This window comes from Microtus ochrogaster, chromosome 10 (assembly GCF_000317375.1).
Source record: "Microtus ochrogaster isolate Prairie Vole_2 chromosome 10, MicOch1.0, whole genome shotgun sequence".
NCBI classification, from domain to species: Eukaryota; Metazoa; Chordata; class Mammalia; order Rodentia; family Cricetidae; genus Microtus; species Microtus ochrogaster.
In genome coordinates this window covers 19163569-19182051 of record NC_022016.1, presented here as the reverse complement: position 1 = coordinate 19182051, position 18483 = coordinate 19163569, and the positions used below count along the sequence as shown (strand labels likewise).

The window sequence follows — 18483 nt, the reverse complement described above, 5'->3', positions numbered from 1 at the left end:
GAACTTAAAACCTTTGAGTGCAGTTTATCTCGTTCCTGCCTCTTGTGTAAATAAATGCTGCCCTGACCTCTACAGATATCCCAGATTCCATAGGCTCATGTTGTTTACTGTTTCAGTAATTGTTATTAATTTACTCACATTTTAAACCTTTTATGTAGTCTTTAATTATGAACCTTCTATTTAAATTAGTTTCTCTCTGCCCCCAAATTTACTCCTTTATTATTATTTTTCTCTCTAAATTTAAGGCAACTGCTGTATTTCCATAGATGTGCTATAAAATAGGGAGGCATTTATGCCCACTTCCTTAGGTTTTCATTTATTTGTTTACTTATTTGGAGACAGAGTCCCTTGAACTGTGGATCCTCCTGTCTGTCTTTCTTTGATACAAGTGTGTGCACTCACCTCTGGCTTATGTCTTGGTTTAATCACTTTGCTCAGTTGTGGCCTGGTTTCTTTGGTGGCAAACTGAAGCTTTTCAGATTCTCTTTGCCTTGGCTATCAGCTGTGCCATTGTAGTACGCTGTAGTCAGGAGCCTCTAACGTAGATGGCAGTGGTCCTGGCTAATGTACATGCCCCACCTCATCGTGGACTGTGGCTGCTGCTCTGCTTCTCATTGGTAGAACTTGCCAGGATTCCTGGTTTCTTTATCATACTTGATATTTGCCTTTTTGCATACTTTCTACTTGTTGGTTTGTTTTGATGAAGGGTATCTCTAATATAAACATTCCCAGAGGCTAAGCTTATTCATTTTGAACTGAAGTGAGTTTTTATTTTCTTGGAATCCTGTTCTCTTAGCACAGCTCCACATGAGTGAGGGACTTACTGGACAGAGATGTTTCTCACTTCTGTAAAAACAGTGGGCGATGGCAGCCTCTGTGCTTCAGCTACCCAGTTGCACTGCTTTATGTACATCTTCAGCTCTTGTCAGCTCCATGTAGATTTGTCTATAGGTCATTGTAAAGCTGTCTGCTGTAACGGCTCCAGAGGTGGTGGAATCTGGGAGAACGGAGCTGATAAATGAGGTTGCCTGGAATGTCATGTAATAACCAACTTTATTTCTGCTGCACTTGGGAGGAAGAGCACAAATAACACATTCTAAGAACAATTCAATGTTTTGAAACAACTGAGATCACAAGACTAGTTTCTTGTTTTCTCAAAAGCACTCGGAATTGTCTTCACTCCATTCTTGGGCCGTGTTCCGACAGGTTCCCCTTTATGACTTTATGAAGGTATATGTTATGTGTGGGGTAAATTTCTTCTGTGGAAACATAAAATTCTTTTTACAACTATATAGGTGAATAAATGAATTATGTTGAATTGGTTTTATTGACCGAACTTTTAAGACTGAGGGAAGATCTGTAGTGATCTGTAGTGTAAGGAGTCTCATACCTGTAATAACTCGCTCCTTGCTAGATCTTGTCCTTGCACTTATGGTTGGCAAACTTTTCTATTAAACAATGTGCATAATCTCCATTATAGTTCTATTTTAGGTAGCAACATTAAGAGGCGCTCATAAATTAATTTGTTTATTTATTGGGCACATAAAAGATTTTTGAGGTGCAAATAATCTGCCAGAAATTAAAAAGTAAAGTTTATTTTGTGTCTCAAATGACATAACAGATAACGTCTTTTTCTTATTTCATACTACATTTTAGACATGGACCTTTTTTGCTATCTTAGACTGGCCTAAAACTTGAGATCTTCCTAACTCAACCTCCCTAGACCTGGAACTGTAGGTGTGCACCCATGCCTGGGTTAGGAATCCATTTTAATATATAGTTTAAGACTCATCGAAATGTGCCTTTGTGCAGTTTCCTAAGAGTATAAATTTTTAAGGTTAAAAACCATTCTTTTGGTGGCGTAATTAAATGACAGTTTTAAATAAGTGGGCTGTTTTCACTAGGTAGGTTTCTATTTATATGAGACCTCAGGAGCAGGGAAGATGCTAGGGAAGTCGGTGACGCCCACTAACCCCCTAAACAGATGATCTCCATACTGCAATGATACTTATTCTCCAGTGACTTTACTCTTGCGGTGCCCTCCGCCCGGTCCTTTGTAACACCAGAGCTTGTACTGTAGTGGTTAATTTCTTATAGAGAGACCATCTATTCTTGGAATGGGGTTTGTTCATTCTGGCTTACTGTAGCAGAAGTCCAAATATTTTTCACTATGAAAACATACCATAGGCATTAGGTCCTAGTGTGTGGGATCTTCAGCCTGTCACAAATTTTATTATGCCATCTGCTTCAACCTGAGCAGTGTGTCTTCTGCCGGCAGACTTTGCTGAAGTTGCCATGGCTCGGGATGAAAAAAATCAGTCTTGGCAAAAGAAACTTGCTTTTGAAAAAATAATAATTGATCATGCCTGCTGTATGTTTTAAAATAAGCATTTGAAAGAATTCCCAGAAGCTTTCTTCCTCTTTTTCGTGGTGACTAAAGGTAGCTAATACAGTGGTAACTTTGGTAACTAAATAAGTTTTCTGTTTTATTTTTAAGAATGGGTGACAGAGTGTTATTGGGGCACAGGATAAAGTGTTTCATAGAATTCATCATTGGATGCTCTTTACTTTGTCTTTCTAAGAGTGGCATTTCAAGAGACTGTATTCTGTTTATCGCACAAAGGTGGTAGCAACATGGAAAAGCCTCTTTGTCACACAGTGTTGTTAGGTACATGATATTGTTTAGTCCCGTCATCTATGAATTGGAGCTGATGCTAATGGAGGAGTTGTGTGGATAAATGTTTATTCTGAATATATGTTTTGAAGGCCTATTCTGTGCAAGGCATTTCTCTAGAGGACAGAGACCTGGAAGTAGACAGAATTGTTGGATCCCTCTACTTGGGAGTTTTCTATTCTGGTTACCTCCACTGTCTGGAGTGGAAGTGCTGTGCCAGTGGGTGTGTGTCAACAGTATGGAAATGCTGTCCTAGTTAGCATTAACTGTCAGTTTGTCACAGTAGACAAGAGTCTACTGAAAAGGGAGTCTTCGTTGAGTAATTAATTGTCTTTATTTAAGTTTGACTAAAAAATGTTTGTGAGCCATTTTCTTGATTGTCAGTTGATGTAGGAGGGCCCAGCCCCCTGAAGGCAATACCGTCCTGTGGGCTGCTGGTCCTGAGCTGTAGACAAAAGCTAGCTAAGCATGAAGCTTGTGAAAGACTGATCCAGAAAGCAAGCTGGCAAGTTGCACTCCTCATGGTTCCTGCTTCCTTGTTCCAGCCTTGATTCCTGCCTTTCCTTCCTTCAGCAGTGAACTGTGGCCTGTGTGTAGGCCACATAAACGTTTTTCTCTCCAAGTTGTGTTTGTTCGGAGTGTTTTATCTGTCACAACAGCAGATAAAACTAGAATAAGAGCTCTGGAGAGAAGTAGGGCAAGGGTACATAGAGCCAGGTGCTTGGATAGACTCTCCGGGAGGCTTCTATAGCAAGGTCGAGTAAGCAGGAGAGAAACAAGCGAATGTGAATATCTTTCTCTGGCTGTGGTGTGAACACCTTGACGTAGTGTGAGATACAGTGAGGAGGTCAGCATGGTTTTAGAGCTAAGGAAGGGATGACCAGGGAGGGGAATAGCTTTTCTGAACATAACATGGATGAATCTTTCTGACACATAATTGTAGACAGAAAATTGCATTCTTAACACTTTGCAGAAAGGTCCAGCTAGGACCACCTGTGTATACTTCACAGGAAAGATTGACCGTCTACATGGCACAGGTAGGGTTGACTGCATACACTGCTTAGTTAGGACTGACTGTTTTTACTGCACAGTTAGGACTGACTGTCTACACCATACAGTTAGGATTGACCATCTATAGTGCACAATTAGAAGTTGTAGTGATATTTCATTTGTATTTTAATAAATAAAGCTTGCCTGAAGATCAGAGAGTGAAATAGCATACCGTCCAGAAGTCCAGGCACAGATATGCTAGGCCTGTAGGCTAAATATGGCTGCTCCAATGTTACAAAAGAACTTTTGGTGACTGTCCTTGTAGCACAATGTCTGTGTCATTTCTAGAACTTTAGAAGTTGCTTACAATGCACTTTCTGCTTATTTAGGTAATATTATATCCTTCTGGAATCTTTGATGAAGTTGAAGACTAAATAGTTATAATTATAGTTTTTTTTAGTTATGGTAAAAAATAAATTAGATATAAAACTTTAGACTCACGTGATAGAGTATTTTCCTTAATTTGCCCAATGTAAATGGACTAAATATTGTAACTATAATTCTTGTTTGATACCTGATTTGTTTATGTAATTTTGCTGTGTTAAAGATAAAACCTTTCTTTTAAATTAAACAGAAAAGGGGAGGTGATGTGGGATGCTCTTCTGTATGTGTGTTGCTTTTATTGGTTAATGAATAAAGCTGTTTTGGCCAATGGCTTAGCAGAGTAAAGCCAGGCAGGAGATCCAAACAGACATATATAAAGAGTAAGCAGACTCAAGGAGATACCATGTAGCCACCGAAGGAGAAAAATGTCAGAACATTATTAGTAAGCTACAGTCTTGTGGCAATACATAGATCAATAGAGATTTGTTAATTTAGTTATTAAGAACAATCTAGGAATATGCCTGAGCCATTGGCCTAACAGTGTTGTAATTAATATAGTATATCTGTGATTATTTGGGTCTGGGTGGCCGGGAATGAAAACACAGTCTCTGTCTACAAGAACTGCTAACTGTCTACACTGCTTTCACTTAGCTTTACTTAGAGCCATGTAAGAGCCATTTTGATGTACTGTTTTGCAAAACATAATAATCTTATTTGGTGTTGTTATTCCAGGCTTAGCAGGAATTGGCCAGATTGTCTGTTCAGTCTAATGGTTTTGAGAAACATTAACCCAAAATTAAAGAGACATGTGGCCTCAGGGCTACTCTTGCGTCTCACAAGAATGCATAATGACTGCAGTTGACTTAGACACACTAGAATTGTTGCTATTAATCTCTGCATCCTCCTAGGTCAACATTGCTACTTTAGCAACTCCCAATGCTGACCCTGCCCACATACCTCAGCTCAGCTCTGCTATAATTCCTACTCTGCCAAGTGAATCACTTTTACTATCTCCAAATAATGGGAACCTGGAAGGTCTTTCTGGACCTGGTGCTCCACCTGTTATGGATGGGAAGCCAGCCTTTGATGATCTTGATCAGCTCATCAAAAATATGGCCCAGGTAAGAGCGTTTCTCCTTGTGACTTAGCAATGGATGTATTTAAGAAGGTGTCTGAGTCCTGGATAATTTGAGGAATGCAGTAGCATTTATAACAAACTCCTGAACAATTTTGGAGTGAAAAAGAATTTGGGGGAATTTGTATGCTTCAGATTTTTCAATTATATTATATTATATTTTATTTATTTATTTTTTCACTGAAAAAGTTTTTATTGAGACCAACCACACCAGTCAAGCAAATTCTGGCATTAAGCACCTTCCTCCTTGGCAATGCGGTCTTTCTTGAGTGGTCCCATGAATGCTTTCTTCTCCTCCATGGTCTGGAAACGATCGTGGCCAAACTTGGAGGTGGTATCAATGAATTTCAGGTCAATCTTCTCCAGAGCCCGCCATTTGATCTGCACCAGCAAGGACTTGCGGAGAGTGAGCACTCGCTTCTTGGTTCCCGCCGCACAGCCTTTGAGCATGATGAAGTCATTGGTTACCTCACCATAATGGACAAAGCCACCCAGTGGGTTGATGCTCTTGTCAGAAAGGTCATAGTCGGTAGATGCATTGTTCTTGATCAGCTTACCATCCTTGATAAGGTAGCCCTGACCAATCTTGTAAATCTTCTTGTTGTTTTCTGTCCGATGATGGTAGCCTTTCTGCCCAGCCCGAGCCACAGAGAAGGCCACTCAGGCAGGGTGCCAAGCGCCAATACAGGCAACCTTGCGCAACCCTCGATGGGTCTTGAAGGGCAGTTTCTTTGTATGCCAGCGACTGGTCACCCCTTTGTAGCCTTTGCCTTTTGTCACTCCAATGACATCAATCATCTCATCCTGCCCAGACACCTGGTTCACAGGAACCTGCTGCTCCAGCCTCTCCCGGGCCCAGTCCAGCTTCTCAGCCACAGTGCCCCCATTTAGCTGGATCTCCATCAAGTGTGCCTTCTTCTGGCGCAGAGGAAGCAGACGCATCTGAGTGTGGGCAATTATGCGGATGACCTGGCAGTACTTCTTCATGCTGTTGAAGTCCTTCTCCAGCTGTTTCTTGCCCATGTCATCCTGCCATTTCTTACAGTATTTGGTGAAAGCCTTCTTCTTCGATTTGTGCCAGTTCTTGTAGAACCGCCTTTTACACTCATCACTGATGTGCTCAGCAAATACTGTCTTGAAGGTGCGGAGACCTCGTGGGGTTTCAACGTATCCCACGATGCCCACAACTACCATAGGTGGTGTTTCCACAATGGTTACAGCCTCCACGACTTCTTTCTTGTTTACCTTGGATCCTGGTCTGTCAACCTCCCGGACAATGTAGGTCATGCCTGCCTTGTAGCCTAGAAAGGCTGTGAGGTGAACAGGCTTGGAAGGGTCATCCTTGGGGAAGCTCTTCACTTTCCCACGATGCCTGCTGCTGCGCTTTCGCGGCAAGAAGCCCAAGGACCCATGCCTGGGAGCAGAGAATTTCCTGTGAGACATCTCCCCTCACACGCCGCCGCCGATAGAGCTATATTTTATTTTTAAGATTATAATACATTATTTCCCCCTTTACTCCTGCAAAATCCTTTTAAATTCATGGTCTCAGCTCCCCTTTCTCCCCCCTCCCCTCCTTTTCTCCCTTCATCCCTCTTTTCCACCTTCTCTCACTCCCTCCCTCTCTATTGTATACACACACTCACATACACACACACACACACCTTGAGTAGATGACACCAATAAAATAAAGCAGTAAATGTGGCTATTTTTACCTGCCTAGCAGTGTGAGTTGCAATGAAGTCAGCATAGCTGGAGGTCAGGGAGTGAGAGACAGATTTCTAGGTGAAAGGGAAGAGGGATCTGGACCAAAACACTAACGAACCTTTTTAAATGAAACTGTAGATAAAATATTGCATTTCTGATAAATGTAGTTGGGATTTATCGTCTATATTGCTTTTAGTTAGTTTTATCCCCCCCCCGTGTGTGCATTCCAAAATTCATTAATACATCCTGATTAGTCTGTACAACATTATTTGCATGCTTAATTTCAAGGCTGATGTTTGGAAAAATGATCCCATTCTAAATGGGGTATTTTGTGCCGCATTCCAGAAATACTCTTCTGGAAAAGTGAAAGGCTCTATTCTAGGTGATGAGTGCTAAACTCTTCTTTTTTTACTTCCTTCTTTTTGACAAACAGAGCAATGCCCCAATAAGATGACTGTTATCTGTCATTATGGTTTTTGTTTTGTGTATCTTTGATTTTGAGATTTTTAGTTTGATTTGGATTTTGCTATGTAATCTGGGTTGTAATGCTGGCTTGTATTCCCTGTGTAACCTAAGCTTGTATAAAACGCTCTATCCCCAATCTCAGTCTCAAGAGCTAACATTTAAACAATGCACCATTGCTGCCAGCTTGTAATTGACTCTTAATCTTATTTCCTTTTTTTGTTTCATGAACAGGGTCGCCATGTGGAAATATTTGAGCTCCTCAAACCTCCCTGTGGAGGCCTAGGGTTTAGTGTTGTTGGGCTCAGAAGTGAAAACAGGGGAGAGTTGGGGATATTTGTGCAGGAGATTCAAGAGGGCAGTGTGGCTCACAGGTGAGACTGGCGCAGCAACTTCTGTGTTTGATGTAACAATCAGAAAGATTTTGATCACTATGGGGGGAAATGGATACAAACCAAAGATGAAATAATCAGATATTAACCAGTTTTGGGAGTCATTGATATTTGGGAGTATGAATCAGGTCTATTAAAATGAGCTGCAGGGTGGGTGAGATGGCTGAAGTTTCTGCTGTGCAAATGTGAGGGCCTTGGTTTATATCCACACAGAAATGAATGGAAAAGCCAGATGAGGAGGTCCGCATCTCTAACCCAGCACCAGGGTAGCAGAGCTAGGCAGATGCCAGTGTTTTCTGGCCTGCCAGTCTAGCAAAGCACGTGAGCTTCGATTTCGCCTAGAGGCTGTCACAAAATCGCGGTGCAGAGTGCTAGAGGAAGATCCTTAATGTCAACCTGCGGCCTTTCTGCACAGGGGAATAAGCAGTCATGCAGATACATGTTTACTTCACACACATGTACACAAGTAAAATGAGAGCTTTTAAATAGTCATTAATTACATTTTGGTTAGGAAAGGAACTTTTGAATGTAATCTTTCATTTCACTGTTATATTTGGGCTCCTTTTGACTTGAAATTACCGGAACTGCCTCATTATAATTTCAACCATGTGTCTTTTATATGCTCAGAACAGGAAGAAATGCATGTTTATGTGGCAGGCTTTCTTGGACCACGAGCCCCTGAATCTTGATACAGAGACTTATTATTAGTTATGAATTCTGGGCCTTATCTTATGCTTGTTCTACTAGCTCTTATGATTTAATTTAACCTGTTTTTCTTCATGTATTTTTTACCTCAGGGCTTTTTACCTTTCTTTCGTTCTGTATGTTCTATCCCACGTCTGGCTGCCTGAAGGCTGCCTGGTTGGCTGGCCTTGGCCCGCTCTCTCTATTTCTCCCTCATTCTCTTTCCCCTCTCCTCTCTCATGCCTAGATAACTCCTTCTCCTTATTCTCCCTGGCCACCAGCCCGCCTATCCCCCTACTGCCAAGCTATTGGTTGTTCAGGTTTTTATTCGCCCAATCGGGTGCCTTACACAGGCAAAGCAACACATCTGTACATAGTTAAATGTAGCATAAACAAATAGAGCACATCTTTGCCTAGCTAAAGTAATATTCCACAACAAGTTCATTTTTAAAATAAAGGATCAGTTATAAATGAGTGCTAAGGGTTAGTCAGCAGATGATGAAAAGGCAAACGTTGACAGTGATTCTGGTAGCAGAGGAATTGCCACAAGCACTGGAGCCAAATCCTTCACGTTTCAAAGTAGAAGCTTTAAAAATATGTATGTTCTACATTAGGATTAAAGGGACCTGAACACTTAGGTGGCAGGAAAGTCATTTTCTTGAGAATATTCACATCTTTCCTTACTTCATTTTCTTCCTTGATAGAGATGGCAGACTGAAGGAGACAGACCAGATCCTTGCCATCAATGGCCAGGTCCTGGACCAGACAATCACACACCAGCAGGCTATTAGCATCCTGCAGAAGGCCAAGGACTCTGTGCAGCTGGTTGTTGCCCGAGGCACCTTGCCCCAGGTCTCCAGCCCCCAAATTTCCCGCTCTCCATCTGCAGCCAGCACAGTTTCAGCCCACTCGAATCCAGTGAGTAGACAGGAACAGAATGCAGCACTGGTCCTTTTCAGTGATGATCACTTTCCAATGCCTGTCATTTCTTTATGCCTCAGAGCTTTGCTTGCTTTCAGTTCTTAGGTTTTTACTTTTTAAAATATATTCCTACTTGGGATATTTATTTCTGAAGTATGATTAAGTTTGGAATTTCTAAACAACCTTTACTTTGCAAAGTTTGATAGTTTGACAGCATTCATACAGAATGGAGTCTCTTAATAAAATTTTCTTTACCTGTAAGCAGAGAAAAACCTTTAATTTGATTTGTTTTATTTTCCTTTTTTTCCTCCCCTCCCTCCCTTCCTTCCTTCTGTGTGCGTGTGCATGTGCACGTGCGTGCATGCTTGCATGCTTTAAGGTATGTGCCACCATACTTCATGTGGTTATAGTTAGCTGTCAGTGATGGTATAAACTTATAAAAATTAGCATCTTGCCTCAAGGCATGATTAGGCAGAGGATTCTCCTAATCTAGTGCAGCTGTTGTGCTAGAAGTTTCTTTACAAGGAAGTTTTACAAATATTCTACAGAATCAATGCCTGTTTTTTGTGGGTTAAATAAGTCACTGTAATGTTATCTTGATAACTATAGGAAGAATCATATCAATAGTGGTAATGGTCTTTTGAAAGGGAAGAATACTAAATGAAAAGCTGGACTTGGTTAGCACCCATGATTCTGTATGACCTCAGTATTTAACGCCAATGAACTCACCCAACGCTCTTGTTCTAGATTCACTGGCAGCATGTGGAAACTATAGAGCTGATAAACGACGGGTCAGGCCTGGGATTTGGCATTATTGGGGGAAAGGCAACTGGTGTGATAGTCAAGACCATTCTGCCTGGAGGAGTGGCTGACCAGGTGAGCTCCTGTGATAGATAGGTATTTTTCTGTTTGCGCATGTGTGGCTTCATCATTTAGATCGTCTGTTAAAAGAAGGAAAACTCGATCAACTATAAATCTTTCATTTCATAGAAGTGACCTTCAAATATCCTCTGAGACTTGGAAGAGAATTCTTGAAAATGGACATGGATCTTACTTAAAATACAGTTATGGGCAATGCACTAAACACCCTGAAAACCCAGGGGCTGAACTAGGCTGATGGTTCCAGTTCCTGTAGAAACATCTACCCTTTGTTTGATAGTTGTTTATTTGTAAACCTAGCAGCTGCTTATAAAGCACACTATGTAAAAAGTACATTGTTGTTGAGTTAAAATCAGCCTATCTTGCTCCTTTAGTGCTGGGTCCCTGGTTTCATCTTTGTATAGGACAAACAGTTCATTTTTTGCTTGGCTTATGAAATGTACCCTTTATTATGTGTGGGAAATTGTTCAACATATTTATTACCTGTGTTTAATATTTCAACTTTACAGACTTATAAAGCTATGGTTTTCACTCATAGATTTGAACTTAAGTTGGGAAGCTGAGTTCACCAGATATTCATGAATGAAGCCTAGTTAAACAGCAGCTCTTTAAATCGTGCTATTAACAGTAGCATGACATTAAAGTGTTAACCAACATCTAGCAATAGCAAATGAACTTCATATGCTCAAGAGAGAAGGGATAACACCATTTATATATTTTCCTTAGGACACACAAAATACAAATACATTCACATTTAAATATAATAAAATGAAGTTAAATTACAAGGTTAATCCTTACTTGAACTGGCCACATGCTTGGTGTCCCTCAGCCACCTGACACTAGTAACCTGCGCTGGACAGTACAGAGTAGCCTGTCATTTCAGAGTCTTTCAGATTCTCTTCATATCTCTCATCTGTCTGAGTTTTCCTTTCACTAGGGTGTTTGCTACAAATGCGTTCTTTGGTATTTATAATTGGAATGCCAGACAGGAACTGTAGGAGCATTCCAGTACTGTCTTGTGTTTTGTTTCACAATCTAATTAATATGAGCTGTGTTGGCATAGTGATTTCATACTTCATCTATGCTTAATGATATTTTCTTCTTGATCTTTAAAATAAAAAAATCAGTCATCTTTTTTCCTTGTGAGTTCTTAACTAGAAATAAAACTGAAAAAAAAATCATACTAGCTATTGATTTAACAAACTATTCGAGTTTCATTTGCTGTCACAATCTTGAATGGTGCCAGAGTGATTCAGAAGACAATGTGTGTACAACTACACATTTAATTCCATGTGATTGACATATGCCTTACTATTGCCATTTTCATATTGTCTCTAGGTCATTTAGAATTTTTAGTGCAGTTATTTTCACAATACTTGTTTGAACTCTTTTTTTTTTTTTATTCAGCATGGGCGATTATGTAGTGGAGACCACATTCTAAAAATTGGGGACACCGACCTGGCAGGAATGAGCAGTGAGCAAGTAGCACAGGTCCTCAGGCAGTGCGGAAATAGAGTTAAGCTGATGATTGCTAGAGGTGCTGTAGAAGAAACCACAGCACCCTCCTCCTTGGGCGTCACTCTCTCCTCTTCCCCGGTTTCTACATCAGAGATGCGTGTAAGTAGCTGGAAATAGTGACTGTACGGTCTAAAAAAATAGCATGCAGAAATTAAATTCACTGATGCTGTATGTAAGCATTAACAGACTCGAACAGAGAGCATGTGTAGAGATACTAATGCCTTAATTATGGACAGTAGCTTGCTTAAAGCTTCTATGTGATAATTTCACACTGTCCTGTATAAGGATAGTATTTTGAAGCACTTATGAAAGTTTAGGGTTCTTTTCTTAATCATGCCTGTATTTGAGCCTGTTTCTTTGTCTTAACTAGAAGCCTTGTTGTAAATTGGGTCATCATGCTAATCATGGCCTTTCAACAATTTTTCTTTAGAAAAATGGAACTTGGGGACTGGGAGCTTGGAGTGTAGGAGTGAATGAGGCTAAAGAACCTCTGTGTCATCATTTTACTGAATATGAGCTGTTACCAGTCTTGTGACGTGTGGTTGTCATGTTGGGTAGTTGGTTAGAACAGCAGCAGTGTGCTCTGGCATGGTACAGGAGCATGATTCACTGGTGGTGTGTCTTGTTTTATCTTAAGTTTGATATGAAAAAAATTGGAAAATTTCAAAACTCTTGGAAGTTAGAGGTTTACAGGACATAAGACTACAGTGGATAAAAAAAAGTCCATCCAGAAATGTCTTAAATGTTTTAGAAACAAATTCTACCCTTTTCTAGATAATTATTTTTCTGGCACATGTCGGTCCTATATCCATTTCCCATAGTTGTAAAATATCCATGTTTTCTTTCATTGAAATTGCTCTAACCACTGGTTATAAATTCTTATTTTTTAATGAACTAACATCTTCCGTAGCCCTTTAAAAACTTTATTAGAACACTCTAATTTTCCATGAGTCTGTTGTTTTTAGACAAGATTCGGTTGCTATTTTTTACAGAGAGAAAGAAGAAAGCAAGCTTGTTTATGAAAGTGTTCAAATGGCATTCTTTTGTGGAAAACAAAACATTTTATTCAGCAATATATAAATGAATGCAATACCGAAAACTACTTGATGTAATGAAAGCTTAGGACACTGTCTATTCTCTGCATATCATCATTTCTGAAGCTTGTGCCCCGTTTAAAACCATTCGATAGTCAAATTGCCACCCTCTAAAATAGCACTCGAATAACTTATTAAAAATAGAAAACACATTTGTTTCAATTGAAGCAGATTTCATCCTGTCATTTTCTTGTAATTATCTAAACTTTAAACTTTTGCTAAGTTTGCACAGATAATTATGTGCAATGAAAAAAAAATGAGTCCAACTTTCCTTGCAAAATTATACTTCATTTAGGTGGACCATAAGTGAGATAACGGTTTAAAGGAAGTCAGAAAATGTTATAAGCCAGCACCAACCTGCGTGCCTGGTAAAGCCTATTGCCTTGATTTTTCAAGGGTTTATTGGAGAGCCTGCTGATATCACACCAATGGATGGGATCAATGGCTTATTGGTAGCATGTGCCAGTTCACTAATGCTTTATTTAGGGAGATTTGCCCTTTAATTCAACATACAATTAATAACTGCATTAAGTACATGATACGGAAGGCTCAGACGTGAGTAAGCCCTTTTCAGCTACCATCCTAGAGCAAGAAGATGCCAATATGCCAGTGTAGAGAGGCACACTTTCTTTATGAATATCATCCATTCTGCGAAAACTAAAGAGTGATATAATAAACTTTCTTGGTGCCATTAAATTCTTTTATAAATAAATCATCAGCCTATTTATAACATGGCTGTGGGAGAGTCACTAATATTCATGGTGCTAGACTCAACTACAAATAGTTGGTAAGAGTAGAAGCTCTCTGTGGAGGCTGTGGTTCTACATTGTACAGTCTTACATGCTGTACGTCATTTACAGACAGGAACCCTGCAGCCAAACTGTTGGGATTTGAATTCCACCTCTCCAGATATTATCTCTTTGTCCTAGGAAATGCATACATGCTGCTTTCCTCAGGGAAAAGTCGATACAATTAGACCTGTCTCATTGGCTTACAAGTGATGTGGGCAATTCTAGATAGTTAGGAGGAATAAGAAACAAAGACATGTGAAATGTCTTACAATGAAACTGCTCCATAAATGGCAGCTGCTCCTTATTCTTCTTGGTAGGTGGCTGTCCAGAAAGACTAAGTGACAGCACCAGATCTTAACTTTTTTATGTTTATTCAAAACATGACTTCTTTGAACTTTAAACATCCCAAGTTCTTCAGAAACGATGATGATCCATGTATGAAAATGCTTTATTAACAAGAAGCTATCTAATCTTTAACATTTTATGTGTACAGTAGTTTGTCCAAGAAGGGGAGGTCCAGCTTTCTTCTCTGCATTCTTTTCTGAACGAAACCATGCAGTCTATATTTTCTGCATGTGAGGGGCCAATTCTGCAGGACAGTTAGTTAGTAATATCTTAGTTCAGATTAATCCCGAATTGCATCTTTGACTTTTTAAATTCTGCCTTATTTTTCTTATATATTGATTTATCTAAAGACTTATTTCTTAATACTATTTAGGTTGATGCGTCTACTCAAAAAAGTGAAGAAAGTGAGATGTTCGAGGTGGAACTCACTAAAAATGTCCAAGGATTAGGAATTACCATTGCCGGTTATATTGGAGATAAAAAATTAGGTAATATTAAACCTTAAATATTTTCTGACTATCGCGGTTGCCTAATGTCTGTCTTGTGAGATTTTCAGTCATTATATGGTTTCTTTTGGTGAATAGTACTTGACAGCTTTCTTAGAATGAATTTGGTAATGGTGACTCTGATACAACAGGCTGAACAATTGCCTTATTCGTTGTACTAGATGCTTTTGTGGCTTCTTACTAGATACTTATTCATAATTAAGATTTTCATTTGGAAGGTAGAAGGTGGCTGTTCTTTGTGCTTTTTAAATAGTGAAAAATTACTTATTTCTAATCTTAGAGCCTTCAGGGATCTTTGTGAAGAGCATTACAAAAAGCAGTGCTGTGGAGCATGATGGGAGAATCCAAATTGGAGACCAAATTATAGCAGTAAGTTATACGTTTAATAATGGTTTTTGCTATTTTCATGATTAAGAATTATGTTCTCTGGGATGGGAGAGATGGGTTTTTTTTGGGCAAGAACATGTATTATTTTTTTCAGAGAACTTGAGTTTGGTTCCTAGCACTTGTGTTGGGCAACCTAAAACTACACCCACACACATACATGTGAATAAAAATAAAATTTTCAAATGAAGAAATAATTCCTTATATATCTATGTATGTAGTTGTGAGTGTAGTATGCATGCAATTCGATGTTTGTGTGCATATGTGCTCATTTGGCCGTGAGTGCCAGAGGCCAGGGGTCAGTGTTGGATGTCTTCCTCTATAGCTTTCTGTGTTTGTTTGTTCTTTGGGACAGTATTTCTCACTGAGCCTGGAGCTCATCAGTTAGCCAGACTAGCTGACAGGTGAGTTTCTTTGGATCTGCCTATCTCTGCCTCCTCCTTTTTGAGGTTAAAGTCTAAACTGCCATGCCTGGATTTTGGGGATCCTGGGGATCTGCAAGTCAGGTCTTCATATTTGTAACTAAATTTACCCATAACCTGTGTGCCAAATATGCTGAATTTACTTTGTAAAAAACTAAATTTATTGACATTGATTTTTGTGTGTTTGTATTTCTGTCTTATACATGTATGCAGGTATGTCTGTCTGCCTGTGTTTGCATATACAAAGGCCAGAAGTTGACACTGGGTGTTTCCTTCTATCCATCTATGCCTTATTTTTGAGATATGGTCACTGATTTGCTAGACTGGCTGATCTCCAGTGAGCTTGCTATTTCCATCTTTTAGCACTAGGGTTATATACCTGTACTACCACACTCATCTATTCACGTAGGGATTGTGATCCCAACATAGGTCCTAGTGGTTGGACAGCAATCATTTTACCTCCATAACCCCAGATTCATTAATTTAATCGAGCTTTAGTGGCTTTGAGACTGTCATTATATTTGCCTATTTTATTATTTTCAAATTAAATGGAACATTTTATAGAAGCTTTATTTTTCCAAAGTCTAAAATGGAAATTTGTTTCTTATGTAATTTTTCTTATGTTTTTGAATTATGATCATAATGAATTTGTTACACTAACTATATATAGTACTTTTTGTGCAACTATTCTGAAGGAAGACTAATGTTTACTATAACTGGACCTAAATTTCAGATCTATACATTTTTAACCTTACAGTATGACAATGTCAACTAGATGGGCTCCTTCCAGTTCTGCAAATGCATAGGAGAGAGAGAGAAATGAATCCAGACATCTTTAATCTGATCATTATGCTATTGTAGTAATGTGTGTTTTAAGTATGTGGCTGTTTCAGGTAGTTAAGAAAAAAATCTCACCTACTGTTCAGTGAATACTGGCTTCTTCAAGTTGTTCTTTGCTCCAGAAATTATTTTGGGTTAAGTACACTAAGGAAACCTGTAGAGGATATGATTCCTTCAAGGATTTCAAGTCCACAGTGAAAAACTGAAGACCATGAGATCACCCAGAGCAAGGAAACCTGTTTGTTGATCTCTTCTATCTAATTTTCTGTAATTATAATATCTTTCTCTTTGTCAGTGTTTATTTTACTATCATTTTGAAGACCTTGGTGGAGAATACTGGTTTATTAGTTTATCATTAATTACATATGTTATTCCCTTGGAATCTTAATAATCAGAACAAGCCAAGTTAAGATGAAAGAGTCCTTACTCACAGCAGTGGTTTGTACATAGTACATGCCAAGGAGCAGCTCAATACTGTTGGGTGACAACTGGACAAACAGAATTTAGTATGCAGGTGTCTTGGTTTGCTTTTTGATTGACCTGCTAAAGAAAGAAATTCTGTCACACACTGCAACATTGATCAGTCTTGAAGATGTACTAACTGAAATAAACAAGTTGTAAAGAGACAAATGTGTGACCCCACTGACACGACCCAAGCATGTCAGAGAATGGGGAGAGGGGCTTGGGTTTGTGGAGTCAGGTTGTTGGAAGTTGTCACTCAGCATGGCAGTGACTCCTCTACATGTTGAAAACAAAACAAAAACAAAACAAAAGCAAAACAAAACTAAAAAAACCTTGAGAGCTTTGATAAACCAGTCTGAAAACATTTAACACTAAGAACTGGATGGTAAGAAGATGCGAAATTGATAGGGTTCTTTGTTACATATTTTCTATCACATTTAGGGTAAAAAGAATAAAGACTATTACTTCTGCCCTTGGAAAGTCTACAGCATATCTCTTAGAGTTTTCCTGGCGTCAACACTATGAATTCTTAACTGTATCCGTTTACTTCTTTATGTTCAATTGAAAGATCAAGTTGAGCTTCCTACCCATTTGGATATTAGCTGAAGGCTTCCTCGGTATGTTTCTATCTCACCATGAATGGAAATGAACCACTGTACACTTTTTATTTTGTGAGTAAGGGAGAGATGATAGACAATGTGAATCCCTGTACAATTGTGCTAGTTAGCATTACCATTGCTCCTGATGAGACACCATGATTAAAAGCAATGAGGGAATGTTTACCACTCTAAAAGCAGTGGGACTTGGGAGAATGGAGCCTGTAAATGAGGTGGATTAAAGTCTCATGCAATAGCCAGCATTATTCAGAACATCAGACAGTTTATACTGTGAGAGTTAAGAGAGGTCCCTTGAGTAAAGCTCTTGTGAGTTCAAGCTGGATACAATCACAAGGACAATCCACCTGTGTCAAAAACATGTTTTTCCATTGAGGCATGTAACAGTTTAAGCATTTAATTGAATGACAGCAGCAAGCAATAGTGAGTATCTGAAGCAAACGCCTGTCTGCTGCACCCTAGCAGAGCACAAAGGCACATTCCAAGGACAATTCCATGTTTTGATGAAACTGAAATCATGAGACCCTTGTCTTGGTGTGTTCTCATAAGCACTCAGAATTTACCCCACATGACTCCATTCTTGGACCATTTTCCAACTTGGTTGAATATCACTGAAGGAAGTCAGTATGTCAGACAGCAGGAACCTGGAGGTAGGAGCTGATGCAGAGGCCATGGATGGGTGCTGCTTATTGTCTTGCTCCTCATGGCTTGCTTAGCCTGCTTTCTTATTGAACTGTGAACCAGCCCAGGAATGGTTGGGTCCTTCCTCTTTAATCCTTAGGAAATGCTCTATAGATTTGCCTCCTGCCCCATCTTATTGAGGAATTTTCTTAAATGAGGTTTCCTCCTCTCAGATGACTATAATTTTTAATGAGTTGACCGAAAACTATCCAGCACAATAATGGTGAGTTAAAAGTTTGCATTTTTATTCCTTCAAATATCTATATCAATTCACTAGACAGTGTTTCAAATTAGCATTATAAGTAATTTATATATTCTTTAATTTATACCTTTAAGTGTATAATTAAGTGTCTATTTATATACTTACAATGTTGGACATTCAGCATTGCAATTGGTTATAGAATATTTTCATTGCTGTATTCCTTACTTCCTGCTTCCCCTATCTTCTTAGGCCTGTGCAGTCTGGGGTCTACTTGTGTCTCTGTAGACTTGCCTTTTCTATGTTACAGGGTTAATTTCCACTTCCTTTCATTATTAGGTAATGTTTCACTGTGGGTAGATTCTCCACTTTTACCTATTAGTTCAGCCATGAGAGGTGTTT

At 39.2% G+C, this 18483-nt stretch overlaps 1 protein-coding gene and 1 pseudogene across 10 annotated transcripts in view; one reads left to right on the top strand and one right to left on the bottom strand.

Annotated features, from left to right (window-relative positions):
• Positions 1–18483, top strand: part of Mpdz (multiple PDZ domain crumbs cell polarity complex component) — a 152510-nt gene that overhangs the window by 43077 nt on the left and 90950 nt on the right. For all 10 annotated transcript variants that reach the window (XM_013348246.2, XM_026782211.1, XM_026782209.1 and 7 more), the window contains 7 exons: positions 4957–5169; positions 7584–7723; positions 9130–9343; positions 10094–10222; positions 11633–11842; positions 14347–14461; positions 14760–14848. In XM_013348246.2, coding sequence (XP_013203700.1) covers positions 4957–5169; positions 7584–7723; positions 9130–9343; positions 10094–10222; positions 11633–11842; positions 14347–14461; positions 14760–14848 — 1110 coding nt within the window. The remainder of the gene's footprint in view (positions 1–4956; positions 5170–7583; positions 7724–9129; positions 9344–10093; positions 10223–11632; positions 11843–14346; positions 14462–14759; positions 14849–18483) is intronic.
• Positions 5352–6640, bottom strand: LOC101982106 (annotated as a pseudogene).